General features: G+C 33.4%; 1 protein-coding gene across 1 annotated transcript; it reads left to right on the forward strand.

Annotated features, from left to right (window-relative positions):
• The first annotated feature begins 274 nt into the window (after positions 1-274).
• LOC129221413 (uncharacterized) lies at positions 275-19980 on the forward strand. Its single transcript, XM_054855896.1, has 4 exons — positions 275-398; positions 14687-14831; positions 16019-16067; positions 19750-19980. The coding sequence occupies exons 1-4, from the start codon at positions 385-387 to the stop codon at positions 19866-19868; spliced, it is 327 nt and encodes a 108-aa protein (XP_054711871.1). The 5' UTR covers positions 275-384; the 3' UTR covers positions 19869-19980.
• The last annotated feature ends 1178 nt before the right edge of the window (positions 19981-21158 follow it).

A 21158-nucleotide genomic window follows, 5' to 3' on the forward strand; every position in this document is an offset into this window, starting at 1 on the left:
ATCGTGAACTTTTTCTGCTTTTGACAAATTAGTGACATATTGGTAACAAGCAAGTAATTCTTCAATCGGAAATATTTATTTAAACAGAGTGCTTAGCACTCAGGAGCTGTTAAGCATCAGCCAGCGTGTAAAAAAAATATAATTTTTTAAAATATTCTGAAAAAAAATCTCAAATACAGTTTGTAACTTTTATAAAACTATGATAGTGATCAATTTTTATTTAAAATGTATTTCTATCAATGTTTTCTGACGTTTTACAAAACCGTTTCAAAATAACTGCAACCGTATAAAGGTCAGTCTGTCGTCTCGTTTGTTTTGTTTACTTGTTTCTCGGTCACCAGACTGTATTAGGCCGACTATCTTGAGTAATTCTGAGCAATTGCAATGAAACTCGCTCGGTAGGTATTGTAAAATCATTTGAAAATGTCAGTATTTATATTTGGTAATTTAATATCGAGAATGTTAATGTTGGGAAATGTCAAGTGCTACATTTAGGGCATGGAAATAAGTGTACAAGTTATTATTTGTAAGGTTCAGTCATTAGTCAGGCAGACAAAGTTACCGATCTGGGGGTCTTAATAAGTCAGGATTTAAAGTTTAGCCAACAGTGCTGCATTGCTAGTAACAAGGACAATAAGATGCTTGGGTTTATCAATAGATCTATTTCAAACAAATCTAAAGAAGAAGTTCTTCTGCCCTTATATAGAAGTTTGGTAAGACCTCATTTGGAGTATGCTGTTCAGTTTTGGTCTCCTTATCTTAAAGACATTAATGTATTGGAAAGGGTTCAAAGGCGAGCTACAAGACTAATAAATGGACTTTCTCACTTAGACTATGATTCCAGGCTTAGAAGGCTAAAAATGTACAGTCTTGAGCAAAGAAGAGACCGAGGGGACATGATTCAGTTGTTTAAATTTATTAAAATGAAAGATGTTACGGGGATGAAGTTTAGCACTGAAAACAGGACAAGGGGTCATTGTTTTAAGCTATTTAAATGACAGGCTAACATGGAAAAATTATTATTTTAGCAGGGTAGTGGAACATTGGAACAGTTTACCGGAAGAGGTGGTAATGAGCAAGGGAATAGATAGTTTTAGAGGGCCATTGATCTTCACTGGGGATTGTAAATTGACTAGGACCAGTCTAGCTGGGCCCAGAGCCTGTTGCTGGTCGTCACTTTTGTATGTCTTGTGCATTTAGCTTCATGTTTAATGTGACTTCTGCTATGTGTTTTGAAAATGGGAAAAAAAGTAATTGAGGTAGTGTGAAGCAAAGGGGTGCAAGTGGCAAAATTAAAAATTTGGAGATAACTAGTACAAATGCTAGGTGAACCTCTCCTCTGTCTTGGGGAAAGAGATTGTACTAGTAGCCCTGGTAGGTGCTGCTGTATAGCATGATTTAGAAAAAAAATTCAATGAAAGCCTACCTAAGATCTGATCTTTAAACACGTTTTACTCGTAACTTAAAATAGTCCACTTGCATCCCTTTGCTTCTCACAGACTCAATTGGTGCTCGAAACAATATTTTTTGAAGAGAGAAATGCCTGTTTTGAAACCATCAGTAATGTGAAAGCAATAGTTGTTCTAAGGTTCTATGATTTTAAAATATATATTTCAATAGTTCTTTGGAATATAGAATAAATGTTGGCCAAATTTAGTAACATCCCTTGAAGAAAGGAATAGAACTTGAGGTTGGTCAAATAAAATAAAACCTTATTTAATATATATTGCATCGTTGTTGTAAGTTAAAAGTCATGAAATATTTCTTTGACTGTCTTAGATGCATGTCATGCAAATTAGAACAAATGTTTGGTAGAACGCCGATTGTCTCAATTCTAATGAAACAAAATGTCCAATTATCCAGAAATGTTATCCATTTCATTTTTTTCAACTGAGCTCACAAAATTGACACATGTGGCAACTTTATTTTGTTAAATAAATAATAAGTTTAAAATTATATATCTATATAGGATGATTTGCCAGTAGTTGACCATTTAGTGGCTATTTCTACAAGTTCTATTAATTTCACAGGAAAAAAAAATTAAATTTTTCTATGTGTCTATAAAACTATTAGGATCAATGGTTACTAATAATTTTTCTGTTTTACTTACTATTTTTCAAGTTATTTTGAATAGAAGTTAAAAAGGGAGATTTCGCCAGTAAATGGCCACTCACTTCCAGTAGTTGACCAATTTTTAAACACTGTAAAGTCTGAAATCTTACACTATTAAAATCGGACGGGATGCATGCGTGTATGTACTTATGTTCCCTTAAAGGTCGTCCCTGATTGTTTATTGGGTGGATGATGTTATCACAGATGCAGGGCTGCGCCATCCCTATGTGCAAGGTCGTGCCACGCACGACAGCGCCAGAGCCAAAAAGGCGCAGAGCTCTACCGATCAAAAATGCTCCAATGAAGGGGAGAAAAAACTCGAACCAAAAAAGTAAAAATGAATTCTTCATTATATCTAATGGCGGCGGTGAAGTTATACTGCTCACTGAAACAATTAATCCATCTCGCTGAAAATCTAAAAGGGAAAATTATTGACTTGTTATATCTAAACATTCTATTCAAAAGCGCAATCTTTTACACTGAAAACAAATGACTTTAATCTTTAATTAATGCATACATTATATCATTTTCTTTATTAATGTGGAGCCGTAAATACTATTTTGGTAAGTCTATGGTACACAAGGTTGAGCATACGAGGTGCAAGAAATTAGCTACTCCACGTTTTGGTTCTAATACCTTGTATTATAATTTGTACAATTATAGTCTCAGTGTGAGTTTTAATTCGTGATAATTCCTCTGCTTTGTGTTATCATACATAAAAAATACGGTAAGCACATTTGCATATTATTTAGATGTGCATAATATGTATAGATTGTAGACAATAATTTAGGTTAACTTTTTAGTTCCGAAAAGACCGACTTGACCACAACTACTTGATTCGGTACAGATGTGATATACCCCCCCCCCCCCCCCCCCCATTTGGCGACATTTGATTTTTTTGCACAAAATTAAAATATTTTTCTCGCCAATGAGGCGATAATTTTTTATGCATGGCATCCCTGGCCAAACTAACCTGTGTTTAGCAACCCGAAGGCAATCTTACAGATCTGTTCAAACTTGTTTACTTGGGTTGTTGGGTTTCATGCAGGAGAGATACGTGGTGTTGTTTCGTGCAATATACCTTACAGGAATGCTTATTTTGTGTTAGTTTAAATTCAGTAGTTGTGTTTTGAAGTAAAAACATTAGAAAATGCCAGTTTCTTCAAACTTGAAGGTTAATTAAAAGTTAACTCCAACGTGGTGTGTATCTGTAACGTGCCATTGTCATATGATGTATTGGTTTAGACTGAGTGTGAATATTTCAGGGGTCAGTCCAGGATTTTTCGCAGGGTCTGTTTTTTGTGAAAAATCAAATAATTTTGTGAAAAATGAATTAATTTTGTGAAAAATCAAATAATTTCCCCAAAAAAAAAAGGAATTTTTTTTTGTTAAAACGAAATTTTAGAATTTAGAGATGGCACAAACTGCATCCAATAAACTTAAAGTTGAGTGTTTTACTCTTCTATGTCGAAAAAATCATTCTGGAGTGTTTATCTGATATTTGGCGGGGGGAGGGGGGTGGCATCGCTCTCTCAAGTATCAATATTTATCTACCATTCTACATTATGTTAAATTATACTTGAAATATTTCTGTACAGTAATTAAAATAACTGTAACAAAAAAATAAATAAATAAAATAAAATTTAGAATAGGGTTCAGCATTTAACTTTTTGACCCAAGACACTCTTAAAAAGCACAGAATTTCGTTTAAAACTTATAAATTCCGTGATTTTAACAAAAATAAAAAGATATTTTAATTGTTTACCTCTTAACAAAGCGTAATAAACATTAAAAATGCGTGTGAAAGATCCGATCTTGTTTATCAGAATTTTGTGAAGGGTCCGCTTTGTTTGATCGGGATTTTGTGAAAGGTCCGTTTTGGTTGATTGGATTTTTGTGAAGGGTCAGTTAACGGACCCAAATATCCTCTGGCCAGACCAGGGCCGGACTGGGTGATCGACAGGGCGCGGGAAAGCTGAGTTGAAGGGCGCTGACTGAGCCTCCATAACATCTAAGAAATTAAGATTTAATGCGACCATTTTTAAAAGGATAAAAAAATCATTGAGAAGCAAATAAAGCCCTTTTTTGTTGCTGAAAATGTCTAAACGAGAAGTCATATTTTTTGCAAGTTCAAAAATAGTAGAAGAGACCTCCCCCTTCCCCCCAAAGAGTGTTGGTACATCCCCTTAAATATTAATGATTACCCCCTAGAAAGAGACTCCCCTAAAAAAAGAGAGGAAAGACCACCAAAATACACCCTGAAAATTTGAATAACGTCGCGGGGGCGGTTGGGGGGAATAATTTTTAATTTCAAAGAATGAGAAGTTTTCCAAAATGTTTCTCAACAGAAACTTTTTCCGAAAATTCATTGCTTGTTCGTCTTTCTTCTGAAATGCATCATTCACTAGTTCAATAGCATTAAGTAACAACACCTCTTGCAGTGATACTTTTTTTTTTGTGTTGTCGATTGAATTTTTTTCACTGGTATCTGCTGTTGTTTTAAAACATGACGCTATCATTTTACTACATGAATTTGTCGGTTCTTTAAGCTGACGAGGTTTTCTCTGTGCGATCAACATTCATGCTCAGGTTTTTTTTTTTTTTTCGTTTTGTCCCTGCATATGCTAGTTTGTCATTTTCGACAAAATGCTTCTGCAATTTAAAATTAAAAAGAGATGTATGTACATGACAATTCAAACTGTTGTCCGTTTTCAAGGACTGTTTTAAAATATTTTTCTCCACTTTATTGTGCTAAAGTTCAAAACTCAAAAAGAATAAATTAAAAATATCATTTCATAAGTAAATTTTTTTCTTTGGATTGTTAAAAATCCAGGGCCGATCCTAGGGTGTCGGCCGCCTGTGTGCAAAGACCTGATGTGTCGCCCCTGAAGAGCAATTTGCATGTTTTGACTATAACGCCCATATAAATCTATATAAATCTTTCTTCAAATTAATGTATCAAGATCTAATTTAAAAAAAAAGAAAAACAAAACAGAAGAAGGATGAATTTATGTAAAAAGTTAGAAAAAACTCCTTAGGTACAATTTATATCTTTGAAGAAAGTAATAGGTACAAAAAATGTACTAGTCGTAAAAACGCATTTTATAGTCTGTCTTTGGTGACATCAGAGGAAAGACGGAGGAGGAAGAAACAGGGGGGGGGGGGGATCGCATCCAGAAAATATTCAAAATTGGCTTATGAAAAAAGCTGTAATTAATCTTTGGTTGTGTTTGGTTGTTAGGACAAAAGAGTCGGGAACATTCAAGGTCCATGGAGAAATTTTCAATATTGACGTCAAAAATTGCAATTTTAGGAAATTTTTCGAGATTTGAGGGGAAAGTAATGTTGGAGTTCTTTCCTAAAATTCTTTAAAAATTGAGGTTAAATTGCAGCTTTTTTTTTTCTGACCTTAGTTTAGAAAGGATCGGCGCTCTTAAAGAAAATTTTCTGGAACGGAAGTTTGGAACAAGCAATTTTGTGTTATCTTTGTTGACGTTGTTGGAGGGAGGGAGATTCGGTCGTCTCCTATCGAAAGTTTTCAAAATTGAAGTTTAAAACTCAAATTTAGGCTGTCTTTGGTGACGGTAGGGGGTCTGGCATCTTTCCTCTGTTAATTTATCGGCACTATTGTTCAAAAACACATTTTTCGCTAGATTTGGACACGATAGGGGAAAATACTCCGAACTGAGAGAAATATTTTTCGGAATTAAAATCAATTTTAGGCTATTTTTGTGAAGGAAGGGTTTAAGGGCTCTAAAAAGCGCAATTTTGTACTATCTTTGGTGACGTTAAGGAAACCGAGAAGTTTCAGCGGATCTTTCTGAATATTTTTCGATATTAATATCTGAAAAATAACTAAAAACTTGTCTCCGATTGATGGGGGATGCCGGATGTCCTAGCGCTGTGAAAATTTACGTAAGCTATCCGGAATTTTTTAGAAATGGAAGTCCCAAAATCGTATTTTAGGCATTGTTTGATAACGATGGGACAAAGAGCGGTCGGGGATTCAGTGTGCCCTCAAGAACTGTTTTTTGAAACTAAAGTCAATTTTAGGCTATTTTAAGCAGGAAGGGTTTGGTGGCTTCACGGAACCATCTAAAAACGAAAGTTTGAGCCATAGTGATTACGTTGGAGAAAAGGATGAATCCGCGGTATTTCCCCCAAAGTTCTTTGAAACTGATGATTGAAAAACGCAATTTTGGTTTGTTTTTGAATACGTTAAGTGAGAGGGGGTAGGATTGAGGGCCGCTAATTCAGACCATCTTTGGTAGTAATGTTAGGGAATGGATTTCAGGGGCCTCTACCGCAAATTTCGAAAAAGAAATTCGGAAAATGCCATTAAGCAATTTTTGATGACGTTTGGAAGAGCTGGCCCCAGAAGAGACATTTTGGATTTTAGAGCGATCATTTTTAGGCTATGTTTGGTTAAATTTAAAGTAGAAAGAGTGAATAAGAGACTGAATTGGATCTTTAAGATCGATGGTTCAACCAGCAAAATTTTCCGAAATTGAAGCCCTAAAAACGCAGTTTGAAGCCTTCTTTAGTCTTATCAAAAAGGTCAAGGCATCCTTTTGGATCTTCGTTTTGGAGCTACACTTAAAATTTGTAACCCGGGGCAAAGGCCTTGTCCTCCTACTTGATATGTAACCGGGCAGTTCATTCGTGATTTTAATTAGAAAAAACTGCTGTAAAGGGGGAAAATTAAAAATTTTAGTTCGTTGATTATATATGTTTGACTCTCAGGGGAGTAGCAATTTTCCATTGTCTCTCCAGTCTCCACGCATCCACGACTGCTGAACACAGAATTTGTAGTTTGAAATACTTGCGAGAGTATCCTATCAGCATAGTTTTTTTTTTTTTTCTTTTACATAGAATATGTATGTCTTCATTGTTAAGGGTCAATAAAAGCTTGGAAGGCTGGGGAAGGCTGGGGATGAGTATTAGTGGCCTTTAGAAGGCATGCTTTCATGCTTCGGGTGGGGGGGGGGGATAGATTTCCGTCATTGCCCCTCCCCTGCTGTATCCATGCCTGATTACCAGTTCTGTCACAAATTTTGCAACCAAATGAAGCATGTGAGTCTAACATTCCATTTTTCTCAATATGCTAAGCTGTGGGAAAATTGGCAAACACTTTGATAATTGAACATTTAAAATTCTGCATATTTATTCGACTTATTATGTCATCTGTGAGAAATTCTTGAGGAATTTTGCTTGATTAAAAGAACTACATGATGCCGCCTGCTGCCGCCCCTTGCTTTGGCCGCCCTTGTGCGGTGCGCACTCTGCACACCTGCTAGGATCGGCCCTGTAAAAATCTTTGCATCTCTGCATGGTGCTCTTTTAAAGCATTTTAGTTATGCAATTATTTTGAGAATAGGAGCGAGTGGTAATGAATATCAGGCCATTACTAGTTTCTATAAATATACTTTAAAAAAAAAAGGTATGTTTTTGGATGAATAGCAATACGAAAAAGGAATTCAGTCATGAAGGGAAAACTTGATTTTACAAATTGGGTAAATCAAGAAATATTATAATTTATCAAAAATGAAAATTAATAAAGAGTAATTAAGATGAAGAATTTAGTGCGGATATAACATGAGACATGACATTAATGATTAATTGATTTCAGTCCTCAAAATCAAAAGATTATTCGAATTATATTTACGCATTTGTTTTGTACTTATAGTATTGCTTGTTTTTTTTTTTTTTTTTTTTTTTTTTTTTTTTTGCATCTCACATCTCAAATGTCAAATTTTATACGAATTATGCATTTGTAATGAAATTGGCTTATGTATGCTATAAAGTAACTGCTACCATGAAAATGAGTTAAAATATCATTTTTTTTTCTTAATGTTTGCAAGACATATTTTTTATAAATAAAACATAAGTAATACCTAGAGTCCTTAAAATCTATTTTTAATGTCTGATTTTTTTTTTTTTTTCAAATCCTATATTTATTTATTTATTTATTAGTAACATGATCATGTCATAGCAAATATCTTGGGGGAAAATACAACCAATCGAACTCTAACTTATCCAGTGCACCTGATCGCCTTTTTGCAATACGTAATAAATAATATCATTTTAATAACACTGAAACTTTTGGGAAAAGCTTGAAATTAAATTATTTGATAAATCATTTTTTATGTATGGATATACATTTAAAATTACTATTATTGTTTGTGACCATTATAAGGAATAAATGAATTGATTTGATTAATCAATAAAACTTTTGCAAGAAAACTCAAAGATTTCAGTTTAAAAGGAGAACAAATAAATTTCTTGACCATGTCCAATTTCCCCTTGCCTCCTTTTTTCATTTAAGAATTCCTTATTTTTTTTAAAGTGAAATTAAAATTACAAGTTTTTTGTTAGCATAAGAAAACAAGAGGGTTTTTCGTAATGATATTTTTTCCTTCACATTCTTAAATCAGGATCTAATTTCTGAAAATTCATTTCAGAAATTCTCGCTGTCCAAAGTGTTATGTTTTTAAAGTATATATATAGCAAAAACGAACATTTTAAACGTTTCTATTCATTTTCATGGCATTGTTGTCTTAAAGTTTCGAGAACTTTTTGAGTGTCAGATTTTGTTTTTGAAAACTGGCGCGACCGACCTAGACAGAGCCGTCATAAAAACTACCAATCATATTAAAAACAGAGGGACGATGAAAAAAAAAATGTTCAAGGACAGGCTTGATCTTAGTAGTTTTTACTTTTTAAAATAATAATTTTCAATTGATAACACAAGACCTTTCAACTTATCTGAGTACGTTGTTTTTTTAACCATATGTTTTTTCGAAAATTTTGCAATATCATTTGTCATTTCGCAGCACATAGATCATAATGCCATTAATTATGAATCATAGATTATAATTCTATAATTTAAGGTTACACATGAAGAAAATATTTTCGCAATAAAAAGAAAATGAAAACTGAAAAGAGTAACCTACTGTTGAAAAGATCCTTGACTTAATATATCCAATTTTGCTGCGGCTTCAAAATTTCTTGTTCACTAATGCAAAAATCTGATCCAAATGACTCTTCGATTCATGTAAGTAACAGCAATTGGACCTCTGTAGTCTAACTGCATAAAATTTATGATAGTTGTCCTCCCTTGTCCAACAGAAATCCACTGCTATGAATCCCCCAGGACCCAAGCATCGCAGATCCTTATCGATATAAAGCATCTTAAAAGGCGTTATTTAAAGCCATAAAACAAGTGTGTGGTCTACATGTATGCTTCTTTTTTTCTGCTTACAAAAGATAGTTAGTCAAAAGCTCTTGCACAGTACAAGAATGCTTCGAAAGACCCTCATAAAATGCTTTAATGGTTAGAATCTTTAGCTTTTATTCTGTGAAAAAAAAGTGCTGTTTATTTTTTAGGCTTTATACTATCCTGATATGTAAAAACTAATTGCAGATAGAAAACGAATAAGGTTACTTCGATATTTCTCACATTCCATTTCTAATATAGTCTTTCTTGACTCTTATTAATATTTGTAATACCAGCATGGGGGACACTCGGAGTGGTAATTAGTGATGTGTCACCCCTCCTCCCCCCTCTCCCTCTAAACGCGCAAAAAAAAAAAAAAAAAAAAAAAAAAAAAAAGTTTTTAAATTCTATGTAAACATGAAAATATTACAATTTTCAGAAACAACTGTATTTGTGATTTGTGAAAAACAAAATTTTATGTGGGATAATATACATAAGGCAAATAAAAACTATGAATGCTTTTTATGTAACTTACCCAAGACGCATGTGTGCGTCGAGAGATAAAAAAAAAGTAAGGGGGTCTGTGAAATTGTTGGCCTCGTAATTACTTTGAACTTATTTTACACACATGGAAAGCTAATGGGTTTTCAGTTTTTTGTTATAAGAGGTCACTACTAGGTCTAAGTATTGACAATATGAACCTAATTCTGAGTATAGTAGTACGTATTGATTCCATGGTGTGGGGTGGGAAATATTGGGGTACGGGCGGACCTATCCCCTGTAAAATTTTCAAATTAGAAGTCTTAAAAATGCATTTCAGCTTCATTTTTATCAAAAACTTGTAATTCCACATTGGGTATCACCCCCCCCCCCAGACAGTCAAACCCGAGGCGGACCCCCCCCCCCCTTCGCGACGTCACAAGTAATAGCTGTGCGTTTGACTTATTAACAACATCGTTATACATTCTTTCTTCAAACTCAAACTTCGTTCCGCTCATAATGAATTGCATTGTTTCATTGATGCAAAGTTTATCAATAATAACCTTCACGAGTCAACAGGATAGCGAGGGGTGGGGGGGCGCGGTATCGAGCTTCATCTGAGGGAAACACAGAGGAAAAAACTTCCCAAAATGATATGAAGGCAGCATAAAATGTAATAATATTATGATTTTATGCAGGAATTCAAATATTAATATTTTTAAGGTAGTATTGTAGCTTTCTTTTACATAAGGGCGACAACCCCCCACCGCCAGGGCAATGACGAACCTCCTCCAAATGCTACGCAGCGCTCCCCCTCCCGAGAACTTGACCCCCAAAATGAGATTCAAAAAATCTCTTAAGTTAACTCCTAACAATTTCAATGCCGAAGGTTATGCCATGACCCCCTTCCTTTGTACACACATCTGGCTAAAAAGACAGTGAAAGAATTAAATCCAAATAAAAAAACTGGAATATGTTTTGAACACAAAGATCTTGAACTTGTAATGATTTTAATTGACAAAACTTAGTTTAAAATCGAAAAATGTTTTATCTCTAAAATTTTTCGGCATCTTTATTGTGTTTAGTCCAGTAATTCCTCAAATGTGCCCAGGGGAGCCCTGCAGTCCTCCTAGGACCACATCGAAAATTAACTATTTTTTCTCAATTAATTTAGACTTATTATTTGTGAAACTTTTTTTTTTTTTTACAGGATAAATAAGGGCTATTCAATGCAGATACACGACTCGTATTTATTTTTGACTGCCAGTTACAAGTCATACTTTTATTTTGGGAAGGGCGCCATGCGAATATCTTAGTTCCAAAAAGGGCGCCATGACTCCAAAATCTAGGAATCACCGTGCAGTCTTGTCCTAAAAGTTATTTTGTGAAGTGACAAAAAATACGACATCTGACTTCTGTCATCGTGTTCATCCATCCACTAAATTATTGCTTTTATGCGGCTTATTTCGACATTACACTATTTTTAATGCGCAGATTTCAAAAATTAACATTATTTGTCTTCTTGTTTCTATTGCACTCATGGTCGTTACCAGAACAGGGAGTCATGCTATTCGCTCTTTTACAGCAACTTAAGTACAGTCAATAAATCAAACCATTCTCGTATTCTTGACTATAGATATGTGCTGTCACTTTCACCCTCACATCCCTTTTTTAATTGGGGAAACACTATGGGTCCGCTTTTGTCCTCAGAATTGAAACTTGGAGCAAAAGATAAGCCACAAACGATGCCCTGGGAGCAGACCGTTTACGAAACGAAAGGGGACTAATTGCCTTTATTGGGGGCAATAAAAGGGAACGTTTATATAAATAAGAAGACCATTGCTTTTGCATGTGAAAATATTCACATGCAAAATCACTTCTTTGTTCCACATAATTTATTTTCATTTTGCTAAAACATTGTTTCAAAAAATAAAAAAGAACAGAAGGGCGCCTTTCGAGAGGGCGCACCGGGAAAAGTCCCGGTCAAGTCTATGGCCAGTCCGGGCCTGGGCCAGACCCCTGTATTTATACCATATAAAAAGGTAAGTTCTTTATTTTAGAATTAAAAAAAAACCTCTCACTTCCAAAATTCTTTGTTTTTACAAATCCTTGAGGGGTTCTTGTAGTTTTTAACTTTATTTTTACTGTATGTAAATTAATTTTACAGAAATAGTACGGTTATTTTGTTCTAAAAGTTAATTCTTATCGATGCCACGAATTATTTAGACATTCTATTAACGTGCCTCCTTTAGGTACTGCATTTTATGTTAACAATTGAAAGTTCTTTCGGTTGTACTCTTAAAAATGCTGAATTTTATTAATAAATCTGCACAATAATGGTGCATATTTCACACTTAAAACTGTGTCATTATTGTACACTGAATGGAAGGAGTCACCCTTTGGTGTCTCCATGAAAATATACATAACTGTGACCATACTCCGACTGTAATGTATATTAACAGTCGGAGGGATAACGGACCGAGCGGAGCGAGGTCCTGGCGAGCCAGAGGTCTCATAGTACTTTCGTAATGAGACCGAGGCAGGGCCGGCGAGCCGAGGTCTCATTACGAAAGTACTATGAGACCGAGGGCTCGTATCCCGGAGAAATGATGAAAAAAAAATTAATGCATTAATTTCGACTTGTAATTAATACAATAATTTATTTCATTGTATTTTAATATGTTTACAAAAAACCCCGGCCCTGTACATTTTTGAAGCATATATTCGTGATGTTTTTTGTTGTGCTTTTATGTTGTTTTTATATATATTGTGTTCTGAAGTGCTTTGATCATGTTTTTTTATCTGATTTTTTCCTGTTGGCGCTAAAAAAGCATCGCTAAGAACGATGTATGACATATGTCGTCATACATCGTTTTCTTGGCGACGCTTTCTTGGCGCCAACAGGAAAACGTCGCCAAGGGTGGGGTATATCACATCAGTTCCCTTGATTCTCCCCCCCCCCTTTTATTTCTTTAACTATTTGTGTATTAAAAAAAAAGGCTTCGGAGAGGCTATATATTTGTTTTTGGTATTAAACTCAATGCCTTATGTAACGGTTCCGTATTTTACAATTTTTGATTTTACTGGAAATGATTTCAGTTTCAGATTTCAAGAAAGAATATCCTCTATATGTCAATTTCTAAATCTATTTAGTATTCCGTTGTCACGTTATGACAGGCATAAAACTTTTAATAACTATATTTATCAATTAGAAATTACAGCGGCGTTAAACCAGGCGCAGCCTGAAAAAACCAGCCCGTTTTTTTCGGGCAGGCATACTTAAAAAATCCACTATCTCAGTAAAGTGGTTTTTTTCACAATTTTCTAATTTTTGAAACATTTACTTCAGAAACAAACTAAATATTGATCAATACAAATAGAATTTCAAATAAAAAAGAAATAACAGTAAATTGCATATTGCTACAGACACGTGGTATTTCTTTTTCTTTTCAAGCACAAAGGTATTTTATTCGACTTTAGTATTTCAAATTTTTTTTTTTTTTAAATAACTTATGAATTGAAGAGATAACTGTATTTGTTTACATTTATTTACAAAGTGTTAGGGCACAAGGTGGACATCTAATATTCTTGACGGTTTAGGGATGGGGGTCATGACCCTCTCCTTGTATCTGCCCCGACTCGGGATGTGCATGATGTCACAATGGCGAAAAACAGTTGTTTAAGTGCACAGTTCAAGCCCGGAAGCTATCTGTGTGGACCAATTGCCATGGATCATGTAGAGCGGTACTTGTGTGGAGGCTGCTTTACATTGGAAAGCTACTAATTAGCATTAATTATTTCAACAGATTGTGGACTGGTCATGAGAATCCCCAAACTGGTTTAAATACCCAAGAACAGGCTTAAGTAAGCAATTTAAACTGGCCCACAATGTGTTGAGAAAAAACAGCTCCAATAAATCATTTAGTTCAGTGATACACAGCCTTTTTAAAACCAAGGGCTAGTCTCCTATTAAGGTGTTTCTTGCAAGTTAATTAAAACATATGTAAAATTTTTAACTATTTGACATTTCTGTACCTCAGAGCCAGAAGAACGTCAGTCCAAAAATTGAGATTACCCATTTATTTGTGCATTGTATCTAGAAGTCTACTCTGCATTGAGCCATGTGAACGTAATTTAAAAAAAAAAATCCTTTTCAATTTTTTACCAGGGTTAAAATAGCGCACATCCCATCCTTTGAATTCACCACAGAAACGCTTTCCCCCTCTCCTGTAAAATTATAATGTGATTTACATCCTTTTGACTCTGAGATATAGAGTTTTCTAAATAACATGAAAAGTTGAAGAAAACTACAAACCAAGAATTATTGCTATCTTGATAATAATTTTGTTAATGCTAAATTCGCATCTGTTTTCTACAGGGGAGGGCAGGCGGGTCTACTGCCCCGAGGCCTCCATAGCAAAGGGGCCCCCACAGTAAAATTTTTACAGAATATCCTAACTTTCACAGGTCGAAAATATCGGATATATATACATATATATATCAAAATATTCGGATATATATCAAAGTATCGGATATTTTTGAAAATATGATGATCGTTTCGAACCCTGATTAGGGGCCTCCACTCCTTTGTTGCCCCGGGGCCTCCACACTTACAAATCCGGCCCTGGTTTTCTAAAAACCAAGTATTGAATATTTTGCTCCAAATTGGACAATGTAATTAATTGTGGTTTTCAATTTGAAGCATCGAACAAGCAACGGGCCAGACTGGTGGGTCAGCTTGGTGGAGCAATGGTTTTGGCACTACTGATTTAGTTAATAAAGCATGATTTTTTTTGACTTTTAGTTTATGCATTTTATTTATTTTTATCATTTTTAGTCTGTTTTGTGCAATGATTAAATCTATATTTTTATTTACAGATCTTTATTGAAACTGGGTCTTGGAGGAGGTGCTGTTTATTTTGTAGTAAATCAAGGTGTGTTCAGCCACAGTCAATCAGAAAGTATTGGAGCTTCAAAAAAAATTGCTGAATCAATACCAGGTTTTGAGCCTTATTTACAAAAGGTAAACAAGTCAAAAATATTTTTTGCAATTTCAAAAAGCACATTCTTCTTTTAATTTTATGGTCTTATTTAGGGTTTTAAAAATCAATATTTTATTCAAGTTACTGCATTTAGTTCAGTGCTTTACATTCTGTTGAAATATGAAACTTTTAAATAAAATATTTGTAATTGCAAAAAAAAAGGTCATGTGTGTGTCATACAAAACATAACATTTTGCCACACAAGAAGAACAATTTTCTCTCTCTTTCTCTCCCTCTCTCTTTTTGTATACTGTGCACTAAGTAATTAAAAAAAAAAACAGCGAATTTTAAAGAAAAACTTGTATGCTATTTTGCAGAATCCTCAAAATTGAGAGAAAAATGACTAAGTAGTCATTTAATTATTTTAACATTATTTTAATTATTTATTTATTTATTTATTATTGAATTATTTTAACAGCCGGGAAAAAAATAATAATTTGAGTGTGGAAATATTGGATTGTTTTTAAAATGTTTTATCTATATTTTCCGAAATAGAAAAATACTTTTCTTTGAATCGGCATTTTTGACGGGTGAGGGGGCAACCGACGAATATTGATTTTTGATGCAGAAAACAATAATGAAACTCCCATTTAAACTGTTACCTTTTTAACTGCTTTACACGGCCTGGAAATTGTAAAAACATACCTCATGAAGCAGGCTGCAAATGATACAGTATTTTCTTCGCTCAATAAAATCAAAAGAGAACTATTTCAAATCAAGTATCCAGGAAATTGTCAAACATCTATTACTCAGTAGTTTACAATTTCAAATTTTCTAGTGTGTAATAAGTTGTGAAATGCTAAATAAAAATTGTACACTTTTCTAACTACGGATATTTTTGCGCAGTTGCTTGTAAGTGGTTTTAGGTAAAGGTAAGTGCAGTTTTTTTAATTTTTTAAACACCCCGATATTGCGAATAACCCTGATTTAATGTATAAAAGTTTCGGTCCCAACGAGTTCGTTAAATTGGGGTCCAGCAGCATATTTCTTATCTATATTTCATTGCTATGTAGTGTCTCAATGATTTCAAACTTTGTGGCAAGTGCATTCTAATTTGATGGGGATTTTTTTTTTTTTTTTTAAATTTTAGTTGTTACTCAAATTATTTACCAGCATTTTTTCCACTTCATAAAACTTGTTGACTCTAATGTCATCCTTCCTTTTTCAGATTCCGTCTGTCATGTCAAAACAAGAATTAATAAATTATTGGAATTCAGGTATGGTTTATTTTTACTTTCCTTTTATTAAAGAGTTTTTTTTAATTGGGTTCATATTCTAGTTGAGTTTATTATTATTATTTTTTTTAATAAGTATATTGTTAGCTAAAATCATGTTATTCTCTAAAAACCTTCAAAACCAAAAACCTTCAAAACCAAATCTCCATTGGACATGAGCACTCAAATGCTTTGCCTTTTTACATGATTTTATTTCACAATACTTACAGACACCGATTAGCTATATACACTGCATGTTGATTGTTCTACTCACTGCATGTTGATTTTCATTCCTGCAGTTATTGTTGGCCCGCTTAAAAGAATACCATCGGTTCCAAGAAATATTATTCGATTAAGGGGGGAAATTTCGTTTACCTTTCCTGGTTGACAACTTTTGTCTTAAAACGTAATAATAAATCAATATCTAAATGATAGAAGACAAATATATTTTCGATTAAAAAGCGTTTTAAAAGAGCTAAGTAACGAACAAAATAGTGTAATTAAGTATATATATAATACAAGTATGTATGAAATTATAAATATGTGACTTACAGCTTGAGGTATTAAATCTTTGTTTCAACACCTTTTTCAGTTCATATTTTTTGGAGAAAGTCCATAATAGTGAATTCCTTGCTCAAGATATTTTGGGAATACTTTTCTAACTTCAATTACTGTATTTTACATAATTAATATTTATCAATTTCTTAGCATCTGCAATGCTTATATTTCGTTTTGTTTTTTAATTTAATTATAAACTGTCTGTTTTTAATGGCAACAATAAAAGAAACTAGATAGAGTAGTGGAAATGCTTTGATGGAATATGAATGTTATTTTTCCCACCCGGTCTTTGCCAAAAAATACTATTTTAAATTTTTACGTCAGTAATTGCTCTTATTTAATTTATTTTAATGTGTTCAAATTTTTTCTCAGCAAAAATATATGCGAAAGCTGATTATTATTATTCAATTAACTCGGGAAGTCATTCAATTAAGCGGTGATCTCTAACATTAAACCAATGGGGAAGTTTTCGGTTCCAGGAGATTTTATTCGTATAAGGGGGGTAGTTATTTATCTGTTACATGATTTAGCGGGGCTGACAGTACTTTATATTTCTATCTTACTATGGCCGTCGGTTGCACCCGCGTTAATAAGACAACAATGTATTTAAAACGCTGTGATACATGCTACATGCTATGATACATATGTTACACATAGATATAGTAAAAAATTACACACCCTTGTCTACATCAATGTTTTCTGTTAAATAAGAAAATTGAAAAAAAAATCAATAAAAAATAATTTAAAACCCTTGATTTAAAAATTAATTTTAAATGAGCCAGGATAAAAAATGCTGAAAATCTTCCCATCCACAGCCAGGTTCGACCGAGAGACCCCAGGGTTGCTGACTGAGCACTTTACCGACTGAGCTATTCGGGCAACAAAATTTCGAAATAGTGATGCAACAAAAAATGTATCATGATTACTATTTATTTATTTTCAATTTATTGCTGCCCCACTCCTATTAGTCATATTGTGATGTTATACAACCCAGATTCAAAATAATAGGATAGAATACTTCCCACTTTTTGGAAAAAAGTTTATTCTAACCAAATACATCTACAAATGAGGTATTTATATGAACGTGCCACCTATCTTAGCCCTTAAACTGTGCATTTCATTTCAAGTATACTCAATTAAAAATAATCTTTGACAGAATAATACAAAGGTTTATAGTGATGAAAAATTACATTGAGTCAAAAAATTAGAATATTCAAATTGAAGGGGGAAAAAACACTTTCAAAAAAAAGAATATCAATACTAGAATGCTGGCTTTAATCCTATCTCACACGGATTCTACCACCTGTTTACATTAGTTGTTTCTGACACTGTTTCCATACCCTCTTCAATGCGGCAGCGAGCTCAATTTTGTTAACAGGCACCAGGTCTTGAAACGATTTCTTTAGATTTGACAGTACCACGTGCCTCAGATCAAGTATCATGCGGTATTATTGATAAACAGCAGAAGTCACGTTTGTTTTATTATGAGATATATATAACTTCCCAATTCCAGCAGCCCTCATGCACCCACAAACCAAGAAGGAAGTGTCAAAGTGGAGAGTACGTTTCACACAAGATTTCTCATGTGCTTTTTTTTTTAAACGTCAAACCCGAACACCTTTTTTGTTCATGGATATTTCAAAAAAAAAAAAAACATTCATCACTGAATATAGTAGTTTTTCAACCTTCTTGCCCCTGTATGAGCTTTTTGCTCCAGAAGTGTACGTTTCTGCTTCGTGTTTATCTTTGAGCTTACTTCATAGATCCACAATTAAATCCACAGTTTATGGAACCGTCTAAGTGTAGTTGACGTGGATAACTATATATTCTGTCCAACACTTATGGACGTAAGATGCATTTTTCAGTTTAGATTCATCTCTGCCAGGTGTTACAATTTTAGTTTACTTCGATTGCTTTTTAGTTAATCAGTCCTTCTATATTCTTTTGAAATCTTACTTAACATAGATTGTAAAAAGTTCATTTGAATTGAGTTGGATAGTTTTTTTTTTTCTTTTTTTATAACTTTAAGAAATGATACAATATGCGACTTCGTTTTTTTTCCCTATTTATCATCTTGACGACCCATTTTGAGCAATGAAAGGCTTTTAAAAGAGCGTAAAATTATCTAGGCGCCAAGCTCCATACTTGTGACAAACTATAGGGTCACAAGTATGGAGCTTGGGCAGGTATGCAAATATTTTTGCTACTTTTTAAAATTCACATTGGATGAATAGATTATTCTAATTTTTTTGGCCCATATAAAAAATCTATTCTTTCAATGTGTTAATGATTCATAAATTGTTAAAATAATACCTGAAAAGTTGTTTAAATTGATTTACCCATTCATGAATAACAAGTTTTAGTCTTTTTAATTTGCATGCGTTCATTTTTCCCCCGACTCAGGGACAAGTTTTGTTCAAACAGTTCTGATATTCTATTATTTTGAATTTGGGTTGTATAATAAAGCCCCAATGAGTGGACTAATCAACACAGAATTTTTCAATTCAAACTAGTAGTTCCTGAGATTAGTGCTTTCAAACAAACTCCTCAGCTTTATATTATTTGTATATATTCTCTTGAATTTAAAATACAATTTTTACTGTGCACAGTAGTTGGTTTATATACCTTGGATCCAATTTATAGGTTTTTTTGTTTAATCTGTATTTTCATGAATGAGGAAGACCTGGATCCCCTACTAGGTTGGATTAATGAGGTTCTATTTTATTTACTGTCACATTACTTTATAGTGAAATAGAAGAGATTAAATAAAATTGTTATAGCTGTAATTGCATTATAAAAAAGGTAAATTACACACTGTAAAACTGAGCTTGTAAATTTGCCGTATTCACTGTAAACGGGTGCTACAGTACAACAAATACTGCCAACCTTTTCTTTTACGTACGTTTTAGGACAAGCAATTTTTCTTTATTTTATAGAACATGCATGTTAATTTCTGAAAAAGAATTTTTCTTATTAAATCTTATAAAATTGTTAAAAATTTATGCAGCAAGATTTTTAAAGTTGAGGACATTACAAATTTCATGTAATTACAAATAAACAATTATAATGATGTAGTCGATTGAATGTTAAAACTCTAACATGAAATAAAACTTTGTAATCTTTTTAGGTGTGAAAATAACAGTATCGGCCCTAGCGTCTTTACCTGATGATACAAAGGATGCCACTAGCAGAGGATTTCATTATTTACAAGAAGAATTAAAAAATCAAATGAATGCTAAAAAATAAATTGTTTAATAGCTTAAATACGTTTGTATATTTGTCTTGTAAATGTTTACTGAAAGTGTGTTTAGTTATATTTCAAAAAATTTATATATGAAATAAAATTTCTTAAAATTGAGTTTTTAATAAGGTTTTATTGTTACATTTAATAATCATTCATATACAACTAGACTTCTTTGAAGTCCTCTTAAAATGCAATAAAATATCAGCAATAAACCATTTCTCTTCAATGCACTAAATTCAGTTCATACTCTTTTAATGCTACCTAATGCTTTTCCTCAAGCAAGCAAACCCTGTTTGCAGCATTAGAAATTTTCCCTGTTAGAAATGTTGCATTTCTTTTTTAGTACATTTTCTGACTTTGTCACAAGAATCAAAACATGTCTTTAAAAACCATGAAGCATTTCATATGCACTCTGACCTATATTTTATTTAGGGTGATTGGTAAAAACGTATGTGTTCTAAAAAGTTTCTTTAGTACTTTATTTCATCTCTTGCTATATTAAGTGTATAAGTATTGCACTTGACAATATGGAAATTACTCTACCCAAGGTTGGTTGAACTATATTTTAATGACAAGTATTCAGAATACTTTTTTTTAATTATGTCCTATTTTCTCTCATTTATTCTGTTTGTATTTTAAACACAAAATTTTGATTTTTTTTTTCTATGGTGTTCTGAAGAAATAATTTAAATTCATTAAGGGTTGGTTTTGGGTGCCATCAACAGCTTCTTGATAGCTGGGTGGAGGGGTGTTTGGAATCGGTGGCCTCAAATTAAATTGCATTCCAGTAAAATCGAGTCTTCTCTGCGACGTCAAGTGACGTAGGGATTGCTCCAAACTTGCAGAATTTTCCTTCTTTTCTTCTGTTAGGCTTAATCTTTTCACGGCTTTTGATGGTGGAGACGCATCAATCAGGTTGAATTTAATGTTGCATGGACTATAGTGCGGCAGTTTATCATCCTGTCTGAACTGCTCATACATTTGCATTGTCAGAATTCCTAATAAAAAGCCCGCAGACACTAAGCATACGTAAAACATAATCAAAATACTCTTCCTGTATGTAATGATACTTAAAAGAGTCGCTGCAATTAAAAACATCACCACATGGGTGTTGACTGCCGGGAATTTATTTTCATGAATGAGTTGGATTTTATTCTGCTTGAAGCACACATTGAAGAATTCACAGATGCTTGCCTTCACATGTCCTACAAAGCTCTGCAGTTCTGAAAATGCCATAGTTACTAGCAAGAAGACAATTAGGGTGGAAATAATCATCACTTGCCAGAAAAGAG

Source organism: Uloborus diversus, chromosome 4 (genome assembly GCF_026930045.1).
Source record: "Uloborus diversus isolate 005 chromosome 4, Udiv.v.3.1, whole genome shotgun sequence".
Taxonomy (NCBI): Eukaryota; Metazoa; Arthropoda; class Arachnida; order Araneae; family Uloboridae; genus Uloborus; species Uloborus diversus.